The sequence below is a fragment of the Staurois parvus genome, unplaced genomic scaffold (genome assembly GCF_062004578.1).
Source record: "Staurois parvus isolate SC_StPar_1 unplaced genomic scaffold, SC_StPar_1.0 ptg000540l, whole genome shotgun sequence".
NCBI lineage: Eukaryota > Metazoa > Chordata > Amphibia > Anura > Ranidae > Staurois > Staurois parvus.
This window is the reverse complement of record NW_028318336.1, coordinates 407,723-426,755: the sequence shown is the minus strand read 5'-3', so window position 1 is coordinate 426,755 and position 19,033 is coordinate 407,723. Positions and strand designations below refer to the sequence as shown.

Genomic DNA, 19,033 nt, shown 5'->3' with positions numbered 1-19,033 from the left:
TGACATTGGGGAAGTATCTTTCTTGCAGCCTTCTTGATGCTTTGTAAAAAGGTGTTCAGGGGTAGGGCCTTCTGGATAGATAAGTGCTGTTGCAATGCCATCTTGTTACATTAGCTAGGATCACTTACAGTAGATGACATAGGGGTTGTACTTGGGGCGGACTGACAACTCATGGGGCCCCTGGGCAATAGGAGATCATGGGTCCCCTGTGTCCTCGCCTACACCCAAAAAAGCCTATGAAAAAGCCAATGAAAAGTACCAGAGGAATCTCATGGGGTCCCCTACTGACCCCAGGCCCTCGAGCAGTGCCCAAGTGCTTGAATAGTCAGTTTGCCCCTGGGTTGTACAGAACTAGTTGAAAAAGGTATATGGATACTTTTTTTGTACCAATGGATTGATCTTCTGGTAGCTAAGTAGGGCTGTAACATTTGTTCATTATAATCCAGACCTCCCATGAACTGGTTGTAGTCGTGTATGAACTGAAGGTTTTGGATAGGACCATGTCTTCTTCCATTCCACTGAGTTGTCATTGTGGATGGGGGAAAGGACATACACATCCTGTTTATCTGTCCATTTTAGGACCTAAATCTCTTTATTCTGCAAACTGGCTGACTTAAGCCTTTTCAGCTTTCTGCAACCAATCTCTGCAACCCTTGCAGTTTGGCTGCACTGTCCCACAGGCCAATTTACTGGGGATATATTGTTTTATGCCCAACCGGTAAAATTAATGAGGGACTCATCAGCACAAATATTTTTGACAGGAGTATACATTTCGGAAAACTCATTGGGAAAAAAAACAAAGATGAGCAGCTAAAAAGTGTACAGCTTGCTGCAAGCAGGATAAGATAAGGAGATCCCAGGGATTTACTGTGCTATTGAAGTGTAAAAACCTCATGATCATTGCATAGCATGTTCTGGGAATAATTGAAGAATGAAGTGGCATGTAATGAATGGGGTGTGTGGACCAATAGAAGTGGACTTCATTTTTTTTTTCAGTCCCATTTTAAGTGTAGGTCCAAGAAAAACGTTAAATTGTTCCACCATGAGAAGTGTCCATGGAAATGGATGGGCATCAGATGAATTTGATTGTTGACAATGTGTTGGATGGAATAAAGATTTCTCTGGTCCACAATTAAATTCAATAAATCATTGGTAAAAGAAAATGTAGAAAATTAATTTGTGTAACATTTTCTGTTACTCTCCAAGGTCCTGGCTATGCTGTAAATTAGGGAATTGTATTTGCTGCTGAATTAGAGGGAAGCCATACAGGATTTAAAACAACTTCTGGGCCACTAATTCTTTGCGGCTGATGTGACACCGTACTGCTTGTACTTGGTCTATCATCTGGGTGTACTGCACTGCTGATGCTCGCCACTTCACTTGGATGTACAACGCTGCTGGTGCTGCTCTTCAGATTGCCTGATTCTCTTTGTTGGGACCCCTTCCTCCTCTGAATCAGTTACTGACAGATTGCTCTCAACAAGTTCATAATTCTTATTCAGAATCTGAGTCTGACAATGGGAGTTCCCTGCTACTCTCATTTGTCATGCTCACAGTCTGGAATGCCTCCTCACTGGTCTACAATTTTTTTGGACATGGCATTCAGATGTTGATGCTGCACTGCTGGCACTTTGACATATGTTTATGGTGCATTGGAGACACTATGATAGATGTTGATGTGCAAAGAGGACACTGATAAATGTTGATAGTGCGCTGGGGACACTGTGACAGATGTTGATATGCACTAGGAACACTATGACAGATATTGATGTGCACAGGGACACTCATAGAGTCAAAGGATAAGTTCACTTTTCAGTGCATGTTACACGTTAAACCCATCATTCAGGTGTACAATCTAGGCCTTAGCACAATATCTCGTGAAACAAAGGATGCTAAGCTGAGAAGAAAGTAATTGAACTTAGCAATGTCATTTGCAACTTAAATGATCTGAGTATGGAGCTCTCTCAACTGATCTGTGGCCTTGGTCAGGTAGCCCCCGTGTTCTCTTCATTCCTCCGTCAAAGATCACCCCAGATGACAGCACTCATCAGTCTTGTCAGTCTGGCTTGTCAGTGGTGTCGGCGGTCAACAATTTCCAGGTTTCTGTATTTATTTGCCTCCACCCATCAGGCAGGTCCTCTGGGAAATGTAGTTTGTTAGCTCGTTATTAAACAGTGAAGTCCTTCTATCAGCCTACAAGTCCAACAAAGCTTTTCTTCAACAGAGTCTGTATAACTGAGCTGCAGGCCACTGTGCTCTTGTGTTCATTTAACATCCTGCAACCAGTATTAATGCAGAGTGGTACATAGGATTGTCACCTCATCCCTTTAAAAGCGAACATATAATAACTACACAGGTTCTGAGGCTAATTTAATGCCGATAAGGCTCTAAGTGAGTTTAATTAACACTTCAATCAGCCTCAGAACCTGTGTATTTAATATGTGTTCAGTTTTAAAGGGATATGGTGGCAACCCAATATTCCCATGCTGTGTGGTAGAAGTGTCTTATTAATTTACAGCTGTGTGTAAAAAAATAAATGTTAATTTTATGATATTATTTTCCAAAGGTTGTGGTAGAAAAAATGTAATCTTTGAAAGACTCACTATGGCTGTGACCCAGATTTGGCTTAAAGCGGGTTAAAGCTCACTGTCAGCTATCATCACAGAGCTGCTCCAGGCTCTGAAAGGATCTCGAGACACTTGTAAGGAGCCGAATAGCTAATTCTACCTCTCAGTGTGGTGTGGTTGAGAGCTGAAGCCATCTGTGTTGTCCCCTTTCCAGGTTAAAGTTCCAGTGAGTGCTAGAGGAGCAAAACTGAGTGACCAATGGTCATGTGATCACTCAAATCACAGTGGTCATGTGATCGCTGTAGTATAGGGATGAACAGGGGCGGACTGACAACTCATGGGGCCCCTGGGCAATAGGGGATTATGGGGCCCCTGTGTCCTTGCCCACACTCAAAAAAAGCCTATGGAAAGGTACCAGGGGCATCTCATGGGGCCCCCTACTGACCCCGGGCCCTCGGGCAGTGCCAGAGTTCCCAAATGGTCAGTCCGCCCCTGGGGATGAGTATATGTGTTTGTTTTTTTATCACCACCCCAAATTTCTCCTTTAAAGTGGTTGTAAAGGTTCAAGGTTTTTTACCATCATGCATTCTGTGTGCAGCAGCCCCCCACTACTTGCCTGGGCCTTATTGCGATCCAGCAATGTGCATGACAGCCTATCCCAGGACTCTCCTCTCTAATTCTCCACAGACCCCTCTCAGGCTACACAGCTGAACTCCAATCAACCATCTTCCACATGACTCTCCTGCTAGCTAGGCTCTCTCATAATTATGGGCCAGGCCCTCTGCCTGGGATTTGTCAGACTCCCATAAATATGCAGATCAGCTCCTCTTCACCTCCGCCTACTGACTTCTAGAAGCTTCCCAAAAATTCTAGAGCAGGGGGAGGAAACAGAAGACTGACCTCTCAAGCTCTCCAGTCTGACCTGAAATAAACTCTAGCAATCCCCTAAATAACTTAACAAGCTATCTAAGGTAGAGGGCTCTACAGGGAAAATCCCACATTTTTGGCTGTCCCAAAAAAGTAATAGATGGAAAATCTTCCAATGGGGACACTAGTTCTGGTGAGCTGGGAGTCCCCAAGGAATTCCCTTAATTTGCAGGGATTTACTCTCACTCCCTGTTTGGCTATGGGACAGGAAGTGAAGGGAAATCTCTGCAACTGGACAGAGGTTATAACCCTCCATTGCTCTATCCAAAATGAAAATAAAAATGTTGTCTATAGTTCTACTTTAAGCTTTCCAACTCATCCTCCCACTGTATACTACCTGTATGTACAATATTTAGAGCACCATTTACCAGGCTTCATGTTTAAATCACCTCAATACCAGCATGTGTCTTTATTTTCCAAAAATTGTGGCAAAAAAAATTAGATAATCTTGGGGTGTCTACTTTTTCAAAAAGGGGTACTTTCATGGGATTTCTCACTGCCCTGTCAGTTGGTGTTTATTTCCCCAGGCTCATTCTCAGTGACCCTAAATTTCACGACCAACAATTTTGCAATCAACTAGAAGGGCAAGTGAACCAAGAAATTATGGGTGTGGCCATGCTTTACTTTAGGGAGGAGATGTGGGCACTCTGGAAAGAAAGCTTCAGTTAAGAGGACCCATTTTTGGATCCAAGTAACCCAACCTCAGTAATTTGTACGATGTCCGGGCTGAGACACCCATCAGGATGATGGCTGTTCAGCTGTCTCCTTTCTTTTTCTCTTCACCTTGTACAAAAGCTGCAAAAGTTGAACACCTGCTTTTTGTGTTATTGTGGGGGATCCTGTACAGGGGTTAACTGGCCATTTTTTCCCCTGACCAACCGCTTTGTCCTCCAACTCTATCTCCATCCCATAGACTGAAACATTATCCTCCCTAGAACCACCACCTACAACAGCAATGCCAGGCTACCTACTTGTTTGTTAATATAGCATCCCAACCCCTTGCATCCCCTCCCAATCCTCCTATCCTACTTCCTTCGAACTCTGTTCCCAGTATTTCTGGGTTTACAATATACTTAAAACAATTTGAATAAAAACAAATTATATTTGGCTAACAATCTTTGTGTCACATATTGGTTTACTTCAACCAAAGTATTTTTTCCAAATGTGATTACCACTGGTTACATTATACAGCAATATGGGTAAAACAACAAAAAACAGTACACACAACATGAAGCTTAGTAGACAAGGGTATAAAAAGTAGACAAAAGTACATTTGTTTTCAATATTGGTCATCTGCCACTGTATGTAGGAAATCAGGCACTGTGGTTTCAGGAAATGATTTATCAACCGGAATTTTCATATAGTCCTCCAGCAGTCTTCTCCATGTGGTCAACTCTAGAGTTTGCTGTAGTCCCGTTGGCTCCTGCATTGATAAAGATGAACTTGTAATTGCTGTCACCTATGGCCATTATTACAGAGAAATATTTCTTGTAATTAAAGGACCCTGAGCTGTACACTCACCGGACACTTTATTAGGTACACCTGTTCAATTGCTTGGTAACACAAATTGGTAATCAGCCAATCACATGGAAGCAACTCAATGCATTTAGGCATCTAAACATGATGATGCCAATTTGCTGAAATGTAAACTGAGCATCAGAATGGGGAAGAAAGGGAATTTAAATGATTTTGAACTTGGCACAGTTGATGGTGCCAGACAGGATGGTCTGGGTATTTCAAAAACTGCTGATCTACTGGGATTTTCACGCACAACCATCTCTAAGGTGTGGTCCGAAAAAGAAAAAATATCCGGTGAGTGGCAGTTGTGTAGAGGAAAATGCCTTGATGATGTCAGAGGTCAGAGGAAAATGGGCAGACTGGTTGCTGCGACATTCAGATGGTAGTGTCAGAATTTGGTGTAAATAACATAAATGCATGGATCCATCCTGCCTTGTATCAACGGTTCAAGCTGGTGGTTGTGGTGTGATGGTGTGAAGGAGATTTTCTTGGCACTATCAAGGTGTACCTAATAAAGTGACGGTGAGTGTACATGTTTAATTTATGTAACTTGTATTTCTATAGCTTTTTTCTCCCTGGGAAATCAAGGTGCTTCATAGGTAAGGAAGTCATCATGGCCACACTTAACTGAGGAAACCAGAGTACCTGGAGGTAACCCACACAAGCACATGGAGATCCATGCAGTTAATGCCCTGGTCTAGATTTGAAATGAGGACCAATTCAGAAGTGCTATCCACTAAGACAACATGCTGCCCTGTTTAGTGTCAAAGGCTCTCATGAAATTTGGAAAGTTGGTCTTTATCCAAAACCCTCCTGAGCTTTCTTTAAGTATGTGCACATCTGGAACTGGCATTGTGGATGCATACAGCTCCTCCCATGTACTGTAGCTTTGCTTTTGTCAAGCACTATCCCAGAAATTGTGGTGATTCCATTTAGGAAATAGCGGTTTAGAGCTGTATGTCTGTCTAGTTACAAGAAATCTTAGTTATAAAACTTCACGGGATACCATCTGAAATCTGCATTGTGCAGAGCAAAGAATCCCTCAAATGCCCTCTTCAGCAGCATTGGAGGTGTCCAATACCTGGAATATCTCCTCTGCTGTATACTATTCCTCCTATTTTTCTCCTATAACAAAGTATGATATGCCAGAGAAAATGTGGATAAATCCATGAGATCAGATGCAAAAAACAGCAGTAGGAACAAGTTGTAAAAACCCCCCATATCATTCACTGCTATTGCAAAGTAGCATGTAAATCACATTTCACACTATGGGGAAGCATTAAATTGTAAGAAAGTAATCAAATTTAAAAAATGGATGTAAACTGAACTGAACTTTAGAAGTATATTCAAAGTGATGTAAACTGATATAAACTGATTCAGCCTTCATCAATTTTTCATACAACTGAACTGAACAGATGACATCCATTTGAAAGGACCCTTAGACCCTGGGCTTAGCCATGGAAAAAAGCAGGGATCTACCTTACGAGGAGGAACCCCTGAAAGTGGTATTAAACCCAAAACCAAAAATGTATATATTGCAGCTTGCCAACCGGTTAATTTCAGCTCAGTTTACATGCCGGGGGATGCTGCAAATAGGCAGGAAAGTGTATTTTATTACAGAAGAGACATTACATGTGACTCCTGCAAAAAAAAGAAAAAGAAAAACCTGCCTGCTCGCTTGTGTACAACTTTAATTCCGTTTTAAATGTTTATTATTACTCTTTGCAACGTGCAAAAAAAAAAAAAAATCAAAAACCTTAAAACTGAGATAAGGAAAGGATCTATAAGAGACATGTGCATTCTTCCTTTTGCAGCACTGCCCCCTTAGCCATTGCTGAAGACTTCCCCCTATAGTCCTGCACAGCCAGGCAATACACATTCACAGACTTGCATTCTGGAGACAGTAAACAGTCCTTGAGCTTGTTTTATTAAAGGTATTGAAATTGGATGGAGTAAGAGATGTATGGGATGCCCAAAGGAACTGCAACTGAGGACAACATACACAAGTCTTTACACAGCAAAATCTTCTTCTTGGGGAGCTCACCAGGCTCTCCTGGTGTACCACCCCAGACTCCAGAAAAATCGTCTTCTAACAAGCTGTCTGAAGGAATCCCTGGGCAAGGGGATCCAGTGCCTGCCACTTTAACATGAAACAGTCCCTGGTAAGGAGCTAATCAGGCTTCCCACCAGAGTGCTCTTTTTCCCTTAACGGGCCCAGGGGGTATAGAATTGCTCACTCAGTCTCTTTCCTGTGAACTGGTGTGGGTAGGTGGCTGCCTTCAGGCCTCCTGCTGGGCTGGCTCCTTTCCTGACTCCACAGGTGGTCCTAAGGTGAGCAGTCCCAGGTAAAGAGCTAATCAGGTTTCTCACCAGAGTGCTTTTTTTCCCCTTAACTGGCCCAGGGGGTATAGGATTACTCACAGTCCTTTTCCTGTGAGCTGGTGGATTGGTAGCTGCTTTCAGGCATACAGCTGGTCCACTCCTTCCCTGCTGCACAGGTGGTCCTCGCTCTGGGGGCCGATGAGGTCTGAGCGATCTTCCTTTCCAGCAACACTGCCTGGAGATAGGCCCTCTCCCAACTAGGCCCCCTTCCAGGCTCCTGAACCCCAGCCTTCCTACTCCATCTTCCACCCAAACTCTCCTGCTACTGAGCACTTTAAGATGAACAGTCCCAGGTAAAGAACTAATCAAGTTTCCCACCAGAGTGCTCTTTTCCCCTTAACTGGCCCAGGGGGTATAGGATTACTCACAGTCTTTTTCCTGTGAGCTGGTGGATTGGTAGCTGCTTTCAGGCATTCCACTGTGCCGCTCTTTCCCTGCTGCACAGGTGGTCCTCGCTCTGGGGGCCGATGAGGTCTGAGCGATCCTTCTTTGCAGCAACACTGCCTGGAGATAGGCCCTCCCTCAACAAGGCCCCCTTCCAGGCTCCTGAACCCCAGCCTTCCTACTCCATTTTCCACCTGAACTCTCCTGCTACTGAGCACTTTAAGGTGAACAGTCCCAGGACAAGAGCTAATCAAGTTTGGCGTTTCTCCAGGCCTGCCCAGGCAGAAATGGTCCTTTGAACTGTCACTGCATCTGTCTGGAGAAAGTTTATCAGACAAGAAGAGTGAGGGAGGGTTGATGAAGGAGATGATTATTCTACAGCATTCCAGATGGTATCAAGCAGCCAGCTATTGAGCACCAGTGTTCCCTTCCCTGTCAGCTACTTAGCATCAGTTCCCCCTCTCCCACTGACTGACAATGCCTTATCTTGTCCCCTACTGAGCACCAGTGCCCTCATTTTCCCCCATTGAGCACCAGTGCCCCCTTCACTCCACCACTAAGCACCAGTGCTGCCTTGTCACCCCCCAGTGAGCACCAGTGCCCCCCTTGCCCCTCAGTGAGCTCCAGTGCCCCTCTTGTCTCCCTGCTAAGCACCACTGCTCCTCCCACTAAACTCCAGTCCCCCCCTTGTCCCCACTCTGAGCCCCAGTGCCCCCCTTGTTTCCCCACTGAGCACAAATGCCCCCTCATCCCCCCAATGATCACTAGTGCCCCCTCAATGAGCTCCAGTGCCACCCTTGTCTCCCCACTAAGCACCACTGCCACCCACTGAGCACCAGTGCCCCTTGTCCCCCAATCAGCATCAGTGCCCACCTCTCCCCCACTGTGCACCAGTACCCCCCTTGTCCCCCCACTGAGGACCAGTACCCCCTCCACTGAGCACCACTGCCCCTTTGTCCGCACACTGAGCACCAGTGCCCCACTCTCCCCCCAGTGAGCACCACTGCCCCCTTGTCCCCTCACTGAGCACCAGTTCCCCCCTCTCCCCCAGTGAGCACTACTGCCCCCTTGTCCCCCCACTGAACACCAGTGCCCCCCTCGGTACTGATAACTCACTGTGTGCACTGGCATAATGCCAAACTTTTTGCCAGGTGAAAGAATGTCTAGCTTCACCACTGGATGGCACTGCAATTATTTTAGAAATCTAAAATCTAAGTAGCTTTTTTCTAATTGATATACAGCTGTCACCTGACTCAGCTATTTCCCAGTCTGTCTGAAATAGTGACAGGAGGAGCTTCTAATTGATAATTAATATCAATAAACTGTTTTAAATTGTCATACAAATATATATGTGAAATTAAATCTTTATTATTTTTTAACGATAACATGGTGTGATGATTTATGCCAGTCACGGGCTGTGTTATATACCTGTGTCTTCGAATAACAGGGAGGTAAAGCCTCCATCAATCTACAAGTAATATCCCTCCCCTATTGTGTTTAGCTGGTTAGTGGGCATGGAGGAGGAGGGAGGGAGTAGGCTGTCAATTACCAATGTGTATACGCCCACATGTGTAACTCTTCAGTCACAAGGGAGGTTCAGATGTGATAGGGAGGAAATGATCAACTTACAAACTCACTGAAAATTGAGCATATGCAGTAGCTTCCAACATTGCTCTGCAAAATCCCCAGCTGCATTGGAGACATGGACAGAAGTGGGGAGATAGAGAACAACAGAATCAACCAGGATTTTTGCAGAATACAAAAAACAAATCCCATAATGACTGACTGAGTATAAACAACATGTAATATAGCATTTATTAATTTTTTTTTATGATTTGGGTTTAGTGACACTTTAATGAAATAGTAAGCGTACTATAACACGTTTAATAGTGTAGCGCTACCCCCTTATGAGCTGCTGAGTATTTTCTTTAGTGATGAATTTTTGTAAACAATAATGTCTCCTTTAGTTTCTCAACAAAGAATAGCAACAAATATTCTGCGTACTTGATGGGGCCCTAGTTGGTGCATATCAAGGTTGAGATCCAAAGAGTCCCCTTAGAGTGGTGTTGAAAACTGGGTCTCTTTAACACAGAAGATGAATGCAAGGATTTGCTAAATTTGAAGAAAGGGATGGAAGCAGAATTTGAACCCCTATAGGTGGTGAAGCAAATTCCTTTACAGCTGGAAGAGGCTTGAAATGAGATACTAAGTGTAATCCTGTCTGTAGGGAGCACATGCTGCAGCAAAAGTCCTGCGGTTTCAGAATAGTAGGGAGACACTACAGCAGTAGGCCGCAGTACTGAATGGGCTAAGAAGGCTGTGTATCAGTATTATAAACTGTAGTGTAAGGTGTACTAAACTGGAACAGTTGAAAACAACAGAGTCACTTGCAACTTGTGTTGATCTGGGTTATGGAACCCTCTCACTTGGTCTGTAGTCTTTTGCACCGTGAGCAAAGGTTTCTCTGTTGGGATGCCCCCGTTTTCTCTTGTTCCCTCTGTCGAAGAAGCAAAGCCAATGGTAGCACTACAATCCGCCTACCTGCAGGATTGACTGTCTTGCTTGTCAGCGATACCAGCGGCATGCAGTCCCTTTTTCTTTCTCTGAGATGTGACCAGCCTGGATCCCCTGAGTCCTGCACTGCCTTCTCCACACACACATCCTCAGCTTTTCACCATCTACGTCCATCCTGGCAAGTTCCTGGGCTTCTGAATATGTATGTTCCTGCCCCCTTGCCAGCTCTTCTGGAAAATGTAGTCTGTTTACTCTTTATGTGAGTACAGAAGTCCTGCTATCAGCACACAAGTTCAACAAGGCTTTGCTTTGCTTCATTAAAGTTTAAATATCTAAACTGCAGAACACTGTCATCTTGTGGTCAATTAACATCCAGCAATCAGTATTAGTGCAGTATGTTATAATAGTTAAACAATAAATTTCTATCCATCAAACTAAAATGAGGATAATTGAGGAGGCAAGATAGAAAGATGGATTCATTTTGAAAAGAAGGACAGTTCCTTCAAATGAGGATCAGCTGGCAGCTATGCCTAAACACAGCTCACATCCCCAAAACGACATCATATTTTTTAAAATATGCCTTACAAAAAATTAAATAAGTAACTGGTTTGTGTTTTTGATAACTGGAAATCCTTGAAAGAAATGTAGCACTACCCGCTCAAAAGCCGCTGAGTATTTTGGGTTCCCCGTTCACTTCTGAGCCCTGGATGGAGCACAACCCCTGCTGACACCAACGTAATACCTTGGCCAGGTGTTCCCCCTGGCTATAACACACACAAAAATCACACAGCGTTGGATGAACAGCAAATCATTTTAGAGTCAGATTAGTAGAAATATACAGACAAAGAATCAAAGACTGATGTGAGAAAATATTAACCACACGGGAGAAATAAACAACAGTGTACAGCACAGTACCACTTTAAATAGTCCCTATTGTCCCGCAGGACTCAAAGTTTAATCAGAGCTCTCCTACTGAAATTTAACCCAAACAAACAGAAAAGGAGAGATTAAAGGATAAATTCACCTTTTTGATAAAAGGAATAAATGTAAATTTTTTTGCAGGTAAAAAAATGTGCATTTATTATTTTTCTGCAGGAGCCTGGAAAGCATTGTATCAGCAATCAGTAGATTTTGAGGAAATTTGAGATGGCAGAAGTATAGAGCTTTGCTAAATCCACAACATATCATCAGCAAACATAATACTTACACTTAGGAGAACAGTATCCCCACTTGCCATCCTTTGCATATTCTGCTGTTGTAGCGCACCAAAGACGCCCTTCAGAGCTGCCATCTCTGGTACATTCCGAATACCACTTGGAGTTAAAGTTAAATGGGAAGACGCAGAGCTGACTGTCAGAGTTGCCACCTACAGTATAGATCACTGTGGAAAAAATATTACAATAGAGTTACGTAGTGGGAAATATAATATACAGAAGTCCTTCTCTATAAATATAATGGTTACAAAATTTTATCAAGGAATAGTAAAAGAGTAATAATGCGTGGAATCCCATAATAACCATCAGACCTTTTATAGTGTAGAACCATGACTGCTGAGAACTATAGGCTTAGTTGACTATACCACAGTTACATAACATTTTCAGCCCTGCCCAATTAAAACACAGTGGAAGGACAAAGCCACAGCTTTATTGGATTAAAATAGCATATTTGTTAGAAAACATCTTTAGTAAACGAACATAAATTACCATAGACTGTGTGCACCCAAAGGTACAGTGCAAAGATATCATCCCCTACTGCACATGGTTGGCCCCTAGTGAGTATGTGTCCAACACACAAGGCATCAGGTGTTGGGAGGGCATATGTCAGTTTTTGGATCAATTGTTACCAAATAAAGGATCCAGAAGCCAATAAAACCCACACACACAGTGCCATTTAGAAAAGCAAGGAAGAAAAGAGAATCCATTAGATTTCTCATGACAGCCAATGGAAAACTAATAAGCAAGATTTCCTTCCCAATTCTTAGCTTTCAATCAACCAGTTATTTTCTGTCTGGGTAATGAAAGAAGAAATCTTCAACAAATTTTGCATATGCTAATGACTGTACACAGATACTATAGGTTAAAATGTAGAATGTAGCAGATATAAGAAGTGCCACAGAAAATGCAAAATATATCAAATAATATGCAGCACCTCTAACCAAAAAAGGTAAAATGGTGTACAAATAAAAAGTGCGCTAATTATTCACAAAACATGCAAAGATAAATAATAAAAATAAATGAATTCATAAATGTAAACATAAGTCCAGCCACCATAAAAGCGATAGTCCAATATCAACTTAAAATCAATCTTGAAAACAAACACCCATGTGCAAATCCGACACCAGATGAAATGAATACACTCACCAGAGCTATATGCTGATTATATTATAAACCAGCATGATAGCATTTTGCTCTGGGAGCGATGATCTGCAGGATATCCCAGTAGAGGAACAGCAACCAATAGTGATCCAATCAGCACATATGGAACAGCTAAGCAGCACATATGGAACAGCTAAGCAGCAAATGATCTTCCAATAACATGGGCAAAGCTCGAGGAATAAGAGATATGATGGTGCAGTACGTTTATTAATAACATTTTACTAGTTTTAAAGTATTGCACTCACAAAGAAGGTGTCTAGCTGACACCAACAATGACAGCCTCTAAAATGCCACATCCACAAGGGAAAAACCAAGGGACGAACCTCCTGCACTACGATCAACACAGCCGACAGCTGGGAGGAACGTTCCAACGCCATGTCCACTAGGCCAGGTCCAACGCGTTTCGCCCCTTGAAGACGTCAAGTGACGAAACGCGTTGGGCCTGGCCTAGTGGACGTGACGTTGGAACATTCCTCCCAGCTGTCGGCTGTGTTGATCGCAGTGCAGGAGGTTCGTCCCTTGGTTTTTCCCTTGTGGATGTGGCATTTTAGAGGCTGTCATTGCTGGTGTCAGCTAGACACCTTCTTTGTGAGTGCAATACTTTATTAATAAAATTTTACTGGTTTTAAACTTACTGTACCATCATATCTCTTCTTATTCCTCGAGCTTTGCCCATGTTATTGGAAGATCATTTGCTGCTTAGCTGTTCCATATGTGCTGCCTAGCTGTTCCATATGTGCTGATTGGATCACTATTGGTTGCTGTTCCTCTACTGGGATATCCTGCAGATCATCGCTCCCAGAGCAAAATGCTATCATGCTGGTTTATAATATAATCAGCATATAGCTCTGGTGAGTGTATTCATTTCATCTGGTGTCGGACTTGCACATGGGTGTTTGTTTTCAAGATTGATATTAAGTTGATATTGGACTATCACTGTTATGGTGGCTGGACTTATGTTTACATTTATAAAATGTAGAATACCTCAAGAACCTCATAAAGAAAAAATATCATGAAAACGAAGGTTATGATGACAAGGATGACGGGTCACTTTATAGCTGTGAACCGGAGGAATAGTAGAAAGCTTCTGGATTGGCTGTTAACAAACAGAATCAGTAGCCAAGAAAACAACACACTTGGAAGAGCAAGGATGGAAAGCTCTTTAACAGTACTGATGTGTCTATACGTTCAAAGATCAGAATTGTTGGAGCTTTGGGATTTTCTGTTATCTAGGGGTTCAAAAGCTAAGCAATATCGAAAAAGATAGGGTCTAATGCTGGCAAGCATATACCCATCTTTTAAACAGAACCATATATAGTGAAACTTTGCTAAACCCACAGCATATCATCAATAAGACCAAACAAAACACTTACAATTACGTGCACAGTATCCCCATTTGTGATCGTTATCATAATCTGATGTTGTAGAGCACCAGAGACGTCCTTCAGAGCCATCATCACTGGTACAGTCAGAATACCAATGTGACTTATACTTAAATGGCAAGACACAGCGCTCTCCGTTAGCATTGCCACCTACAGCGTAGATCACTGTGGAAAAAAAAGTATAATATAAAATAATAGACAGAAGTCCTTCTCTAGAAACATAATGAATATAAAGGCTTCTCAAGGAACAGTAAAAGAGTAATAATGTGAAAAATCCCATATTAACCATAAGACCTTTTATAGTGTAGAACAGGGGTGTCCAAACTATGGCCCTCCAGCTGTTGAAGTATTACAAGTCCCATCATGCCTCTGCCTCTGGGTGTCTTGCTTGTGGATGTCAGAGTCCTGCAAGGCGTCATGGGACTTGCAGTTCCTCAACACCTGGAGAGCCATAGTTTGGACACCCCTGGTGTAGAAGAACCATGACTGTTGAAATGTGCAAAAAATCCAAAACCTTAAAACTGGACTTTGAAATAAGGATATAGGTGTCCGTTTATGAACCAGCAGTAATAGATCGCTGCTCAGTTCTCTGGAATTCTCGGAGAACACAGTTCTCCTGTGAATGCCGTTTATGAAGCATATGTAGATCAGTTCTCCAAACGAAGGGAGAACGGTCTACAAACGCTGGGAAATGGCTGATTTTACTATAATCTCGTGAGATTACAGTAAAAAATCAGTTTACTAAACAGAGGTAAATGATCTCTGCTTAGTTTGCGGTCCCTCCGATTCTCCAGCTCTGGGCTGGAGAATCTGGAGGGAGAACACAGATCTCCAGTGAAGAGCTGAACAGTTCTCCTGGGTGTCATAAACTGTGAATGACCAGAGAATAGCTGCAATCCTCTGAATCGCAGTTATTCTGTGTGTCATAAACGGACACCATATTGTATGAATATCAGAGTCATGTGTATTATTCCTTGAATGTTGGTATACTTTGTGTATTTCTTCCACATTTGTACAGTAATCCAGAGGAAACTTTGCCCCTGTGCAGGAGCTTCCTGTAATAAAGACTTTAGTGGTGATTTCACTGCCACATGCCACACTGCCATACAAGGAAATACTATCTGGGTTCACAAAGACATTTATAAAGTGGATTTATATCCTCCATGCCCATCAAGAAACTGACTCTGTGCTAAACACTGACCCTCATAACTGGGTTCCTGTCCTTACTAATCACTCACCAGAAGTGCACCAAAATGACATGGGATACTCTATTAAAAGGTTTCCTCACCTAAGATGGCCACTGAAATCTCTCAAGAGTTTGGTGTCCAGTAAGACCACTTCCCCTCTCGAGGCACTGGACAGACTCACAAAGGGATCAATTCCCTTATGAGACGCTCCATCAAACTAGGGTCGTTGATTTGAACCCCAACCACAGCACTACCTGCCTGGAGTTTGTATATTCTCTCTGTGCCTGCGTGGGTTTTACTCTAGATTCCTCCCACACTCTAAAGACATGCTGGTAGGTTAATTGTCTCCTGTCTAAATTGGCCCTAGTATGTGTATGTCTGAATATGAGTTAGGGACCTTTTGTTTGTATGCCCCTTGAGGGTTAGGGACCTTAGACTGTACGCCCCTTGAGGGTTAGGGACCTTAGATTGTACATCCCTTGAGGGTTAGGGACTGTGAATGTACAATATATATGTAAAGCGCTGCGTAAATTGAGGGTGCTATATAAGTACCTGAAATAAATTAAAAACGAAATACATAAAATGAGGATCGGTTGGGACACAGCCCACAAAACTAAAACAAGTAATGTTTTTGTTCTTTATAACTGAAAATGATTCATAGAACTTTGGATTGAATTTGTTATTTTACTACAAAAGGCAGACAGTTGTCTAGAAACAATATTGGCTAGCAGCTATACCATTAAACAAAAGGATATCCTTTGGGAAGGACTGGAAGAGGCAGACAATTTGCATTTCTGGTGTTGTGAGAAAGAGAACATTCCTGGCATCCCTACAGATCTACTTGCTGCATTCTCATACCAGCAAGTGATCAGGACCTTGGAGTGTGATCATCTACAGGGTTTCTGGGATGCTTACTTATTGACATGACTACTCGTTAATCAGATGATACATGGAAATCTGAGGTGCAGAATAATTGGAAATACCATTAAATCTTTAAAAGGAGAAAGAAAAAATGTTACATTTTATTTACAGACTTTTTTATGTTATGAGATTTTTTTTATAGGATCTAATGCCATCAAACTATAGAACCACAGATATTATGTATAACCTTCTAGAACCTATGCATCACAACTGCCCTGCTTATGTAGAAACAAGTATGGAGCTTTGCTAAACCCACAACATATCATTAGCAAAACCAAACACAACACTTACAACTAGATGGACAGTACGCCCACTTTCCATCCTTAGCATAATCTGCTGTTGTAGCGCACCAGAGATGTCCACCAGTGGCTCCATCACTGGTACATTCCGAATACCACTTGGAATTGAATTTAAAAGGGAAGACACAGGGTTCATCATTAGCTTTTCCATTTAAAGTAAAGATCACTGTGGGAAAAAAGTATAACATAGTTACCAAGTGAGGGAAATAATATACAGAAGTCCTGCTTTATACATATAATGGATACAAAAATATGATCAAGGAAGATTAACTACCTGCCGACCGCAGATAGCCGAATGACGGCTGCACTGCGGCCGGCCAGTTCTGAGTGGACGTCATATGACGTCCTCCCAGAACACGCTCTCCTGCGCGCCCCAGGGGGCGCGCACCCGGCGATCTCCGTGATTGCTGTGTCCTACGGACACAGCTGATTACGTGATGTGGTAAAAGGCCAATCACAGCGGCCTTTTACCACCTGATCAGCGGTGTCCAATGACACGCTGATCAGAGGGAAATGCAAGTGCCGGTTCTGGGCTGCACTTTCCTCATGCTGTCAGATCGTGAGGAAAGTACTGCCGAGAACCGGCAGTTGTCAGAGCGGGGATCGGCACCGATCATCAGGGCACTGATGATCAGTGCCCTGATGATCGGTGCCCAGCAGTGCCACCCGCAAGTTCCGCCCACCTGTGCCCAGCAGTGCGCCCACTAGCTCCGCCCACCTGTGCCCAGCAGATCACCCACCTGTGCCCAGCAGTGCCCCCACCTGTGCCCAGCAGTGCACCCACCTGTGCCACTCTGCAGTGTCACACACCTGTGCCCAGAAGTGCCACCTACCTGTGCCCAGCAGTGCCACCCACCTGTGCCCACCCACCTGTGCCCACCAGTGCCACCCACCTGTGCCCACCCACCAGTGCCACCCACCAGTGCAGCCCAGCAGTGCTGCCAGTCAGTGCCACCAGTCAGTGCCCAGGGGTTGTGCCAGTCAGTGCCGCCAGTCAGTGCCCAGCAGTGATGCCAGTCAGTGCTGTCTATCAGTACCCATCATCAGTGTCACCTATCAGTGCCGCCTATCAGTGCTGCATATTAGTGCCACCTATCCGTGACACCTCATTAGTGCTGTCTATCAGTGCCGCCTATCCGTGCCACCTCATTGGTACTGCCTATCAGTGCCCTTTAGTGCTGCCTATCAGTGCCGCCTATCAGTGCCCATCAGTGCTGCCTCATCAACGCACATCAGTGAAGGAGAAAAAATGCCTGTTTGAAAAATTTTATAATAGAAACAAAGAAACTTTTTTTTTTTTTTCAAATTTTTTGCACTTTTTTATTTATAGCGAGAAAAAAATGATCAAAATTTCATATGGGTACAATGTTGCATGACCGCGCAATTGTCAATCAAAGTGCGGCAGCGCTGAAAGCTGAAAATTGGCCTGGTAAATAAGGGGGTATAAGTGCCTGGTAGGCAAGTGGTTAAAAAGAGCAATAAAGCAAGGAATCCCATTTTAACCATCCAACCTTTTGTAGAAGAATCATGACTGCTGAGAACAATAGGCTTAGCTGACTGTAACCAACTATATAGCATTTTGAGCCCTGTCCAATTAATACACAAGGGCAGGGAAAAGACACAGCTTTAATGGATTAAAACAGCATATTTATTAGCCATCATCTTTATCAAACCAACATAAAGTAACGTAGGCTGTGAGCTCCCAAGCTTACAGAACCAGATTTTTACAAAGACAGCACCCCATACTACGCATGGACAGCCCCTAGTGTTCATACATCCAACACACAAGGCACCAGGAATCGGGAGAGCACATATCAAAGTATCACCAGGAAGACACTGAAGACAAAGGTGACACCCTATAGGGGGGAAACTCAACAAAGGAAACTTTCATAGGCCAGTAATGCTGCAAAGACTGCACATACCTGGAAAAAGAATGACTAGTGACACTAGGTTTGCAGTTCCATGTATTCATGAATTTTTTGTTGGAGGGTTTAACCTCCCTGGCGGTATGATCATGTCAGGAATTTTGTGCTGAAAGCGGTACCATTTTTTTGCATGGAAATATGTAGTTTTTAATTGTAGGCTGTAATTTTTAGGAATAACTCACTGAAATCTGTCCGAAAAAGAGTCTATTAAACATTCCGGATATGATAAAACTTGAAACACGAAATCATAAATTATAATTTAATAAATAATCATAAAAAATAATAATATAATAATAATAAATTTAATTCAATAATATAATCAAACCAAAAACACTGAAATTTGAAATACAGAGGCAAATTCGCACATCGCTGAGCAAAGTCGCAAAATCGTTTTCAGTGTCTGATGACGAATTTCCCCACAAATCATTATCACTCAATTCTGCAAGTGGTTCTGATTTACTATCGCTGTTCTAAAACCGCTTTTGATGTAAAGGGACGCTTTTTGGCCGCCATGGACTTTTCTAAGTTTCCAGGCAGAAAGAACAGTCAAAATGCAGGCAGGGCGCCGGACAAAGCAGTGGGGACACAATGTATGTGAAATGCAGTGAAAAAGCAATGACAGCAAAAATGTCATTTTTTAAAAATTTCAAAT

General features: G+C 43.0%; 1 protein-coding gene across 1 annotated transcript in view; it reads right to left on the bottom strand.

Annotated features, from left to right (window-relative positions):
* Window positions 1-4,611: 4,611 nt before the first annotated feature.
* LOC149451415 (uncharacterized) overlaps window positions 4,612-19,033 on the bottom strand; it is a 59,643-nt gene continuing 45,221 nt past the window's right edge. Inside the window, exons 10-13 of the mRNA XM_089690696.1 lie at window positions 16,449-16,622; window positions 14,041-14,214; window positions 11,500-11,673; window positions 4,612-4,917 (exon numbers count right to left, since the gene is read on the bottom strand). Coding sequence (XP_089546822.1) covers window positions 4,916-4,917; window positions 11,500-11,673; window positions 14,041-14,214; window positions 16,449-16,622 — 524 coding nt within the window. The 3' untranslated portion in view covers window positions 4,612-4,915. The remainder of the gene's footprint in view (window positions 4,918-11,499; window positions 11,674-14,040; window positions 14,215-16,448; window positions 16,623-19,033) is intronic.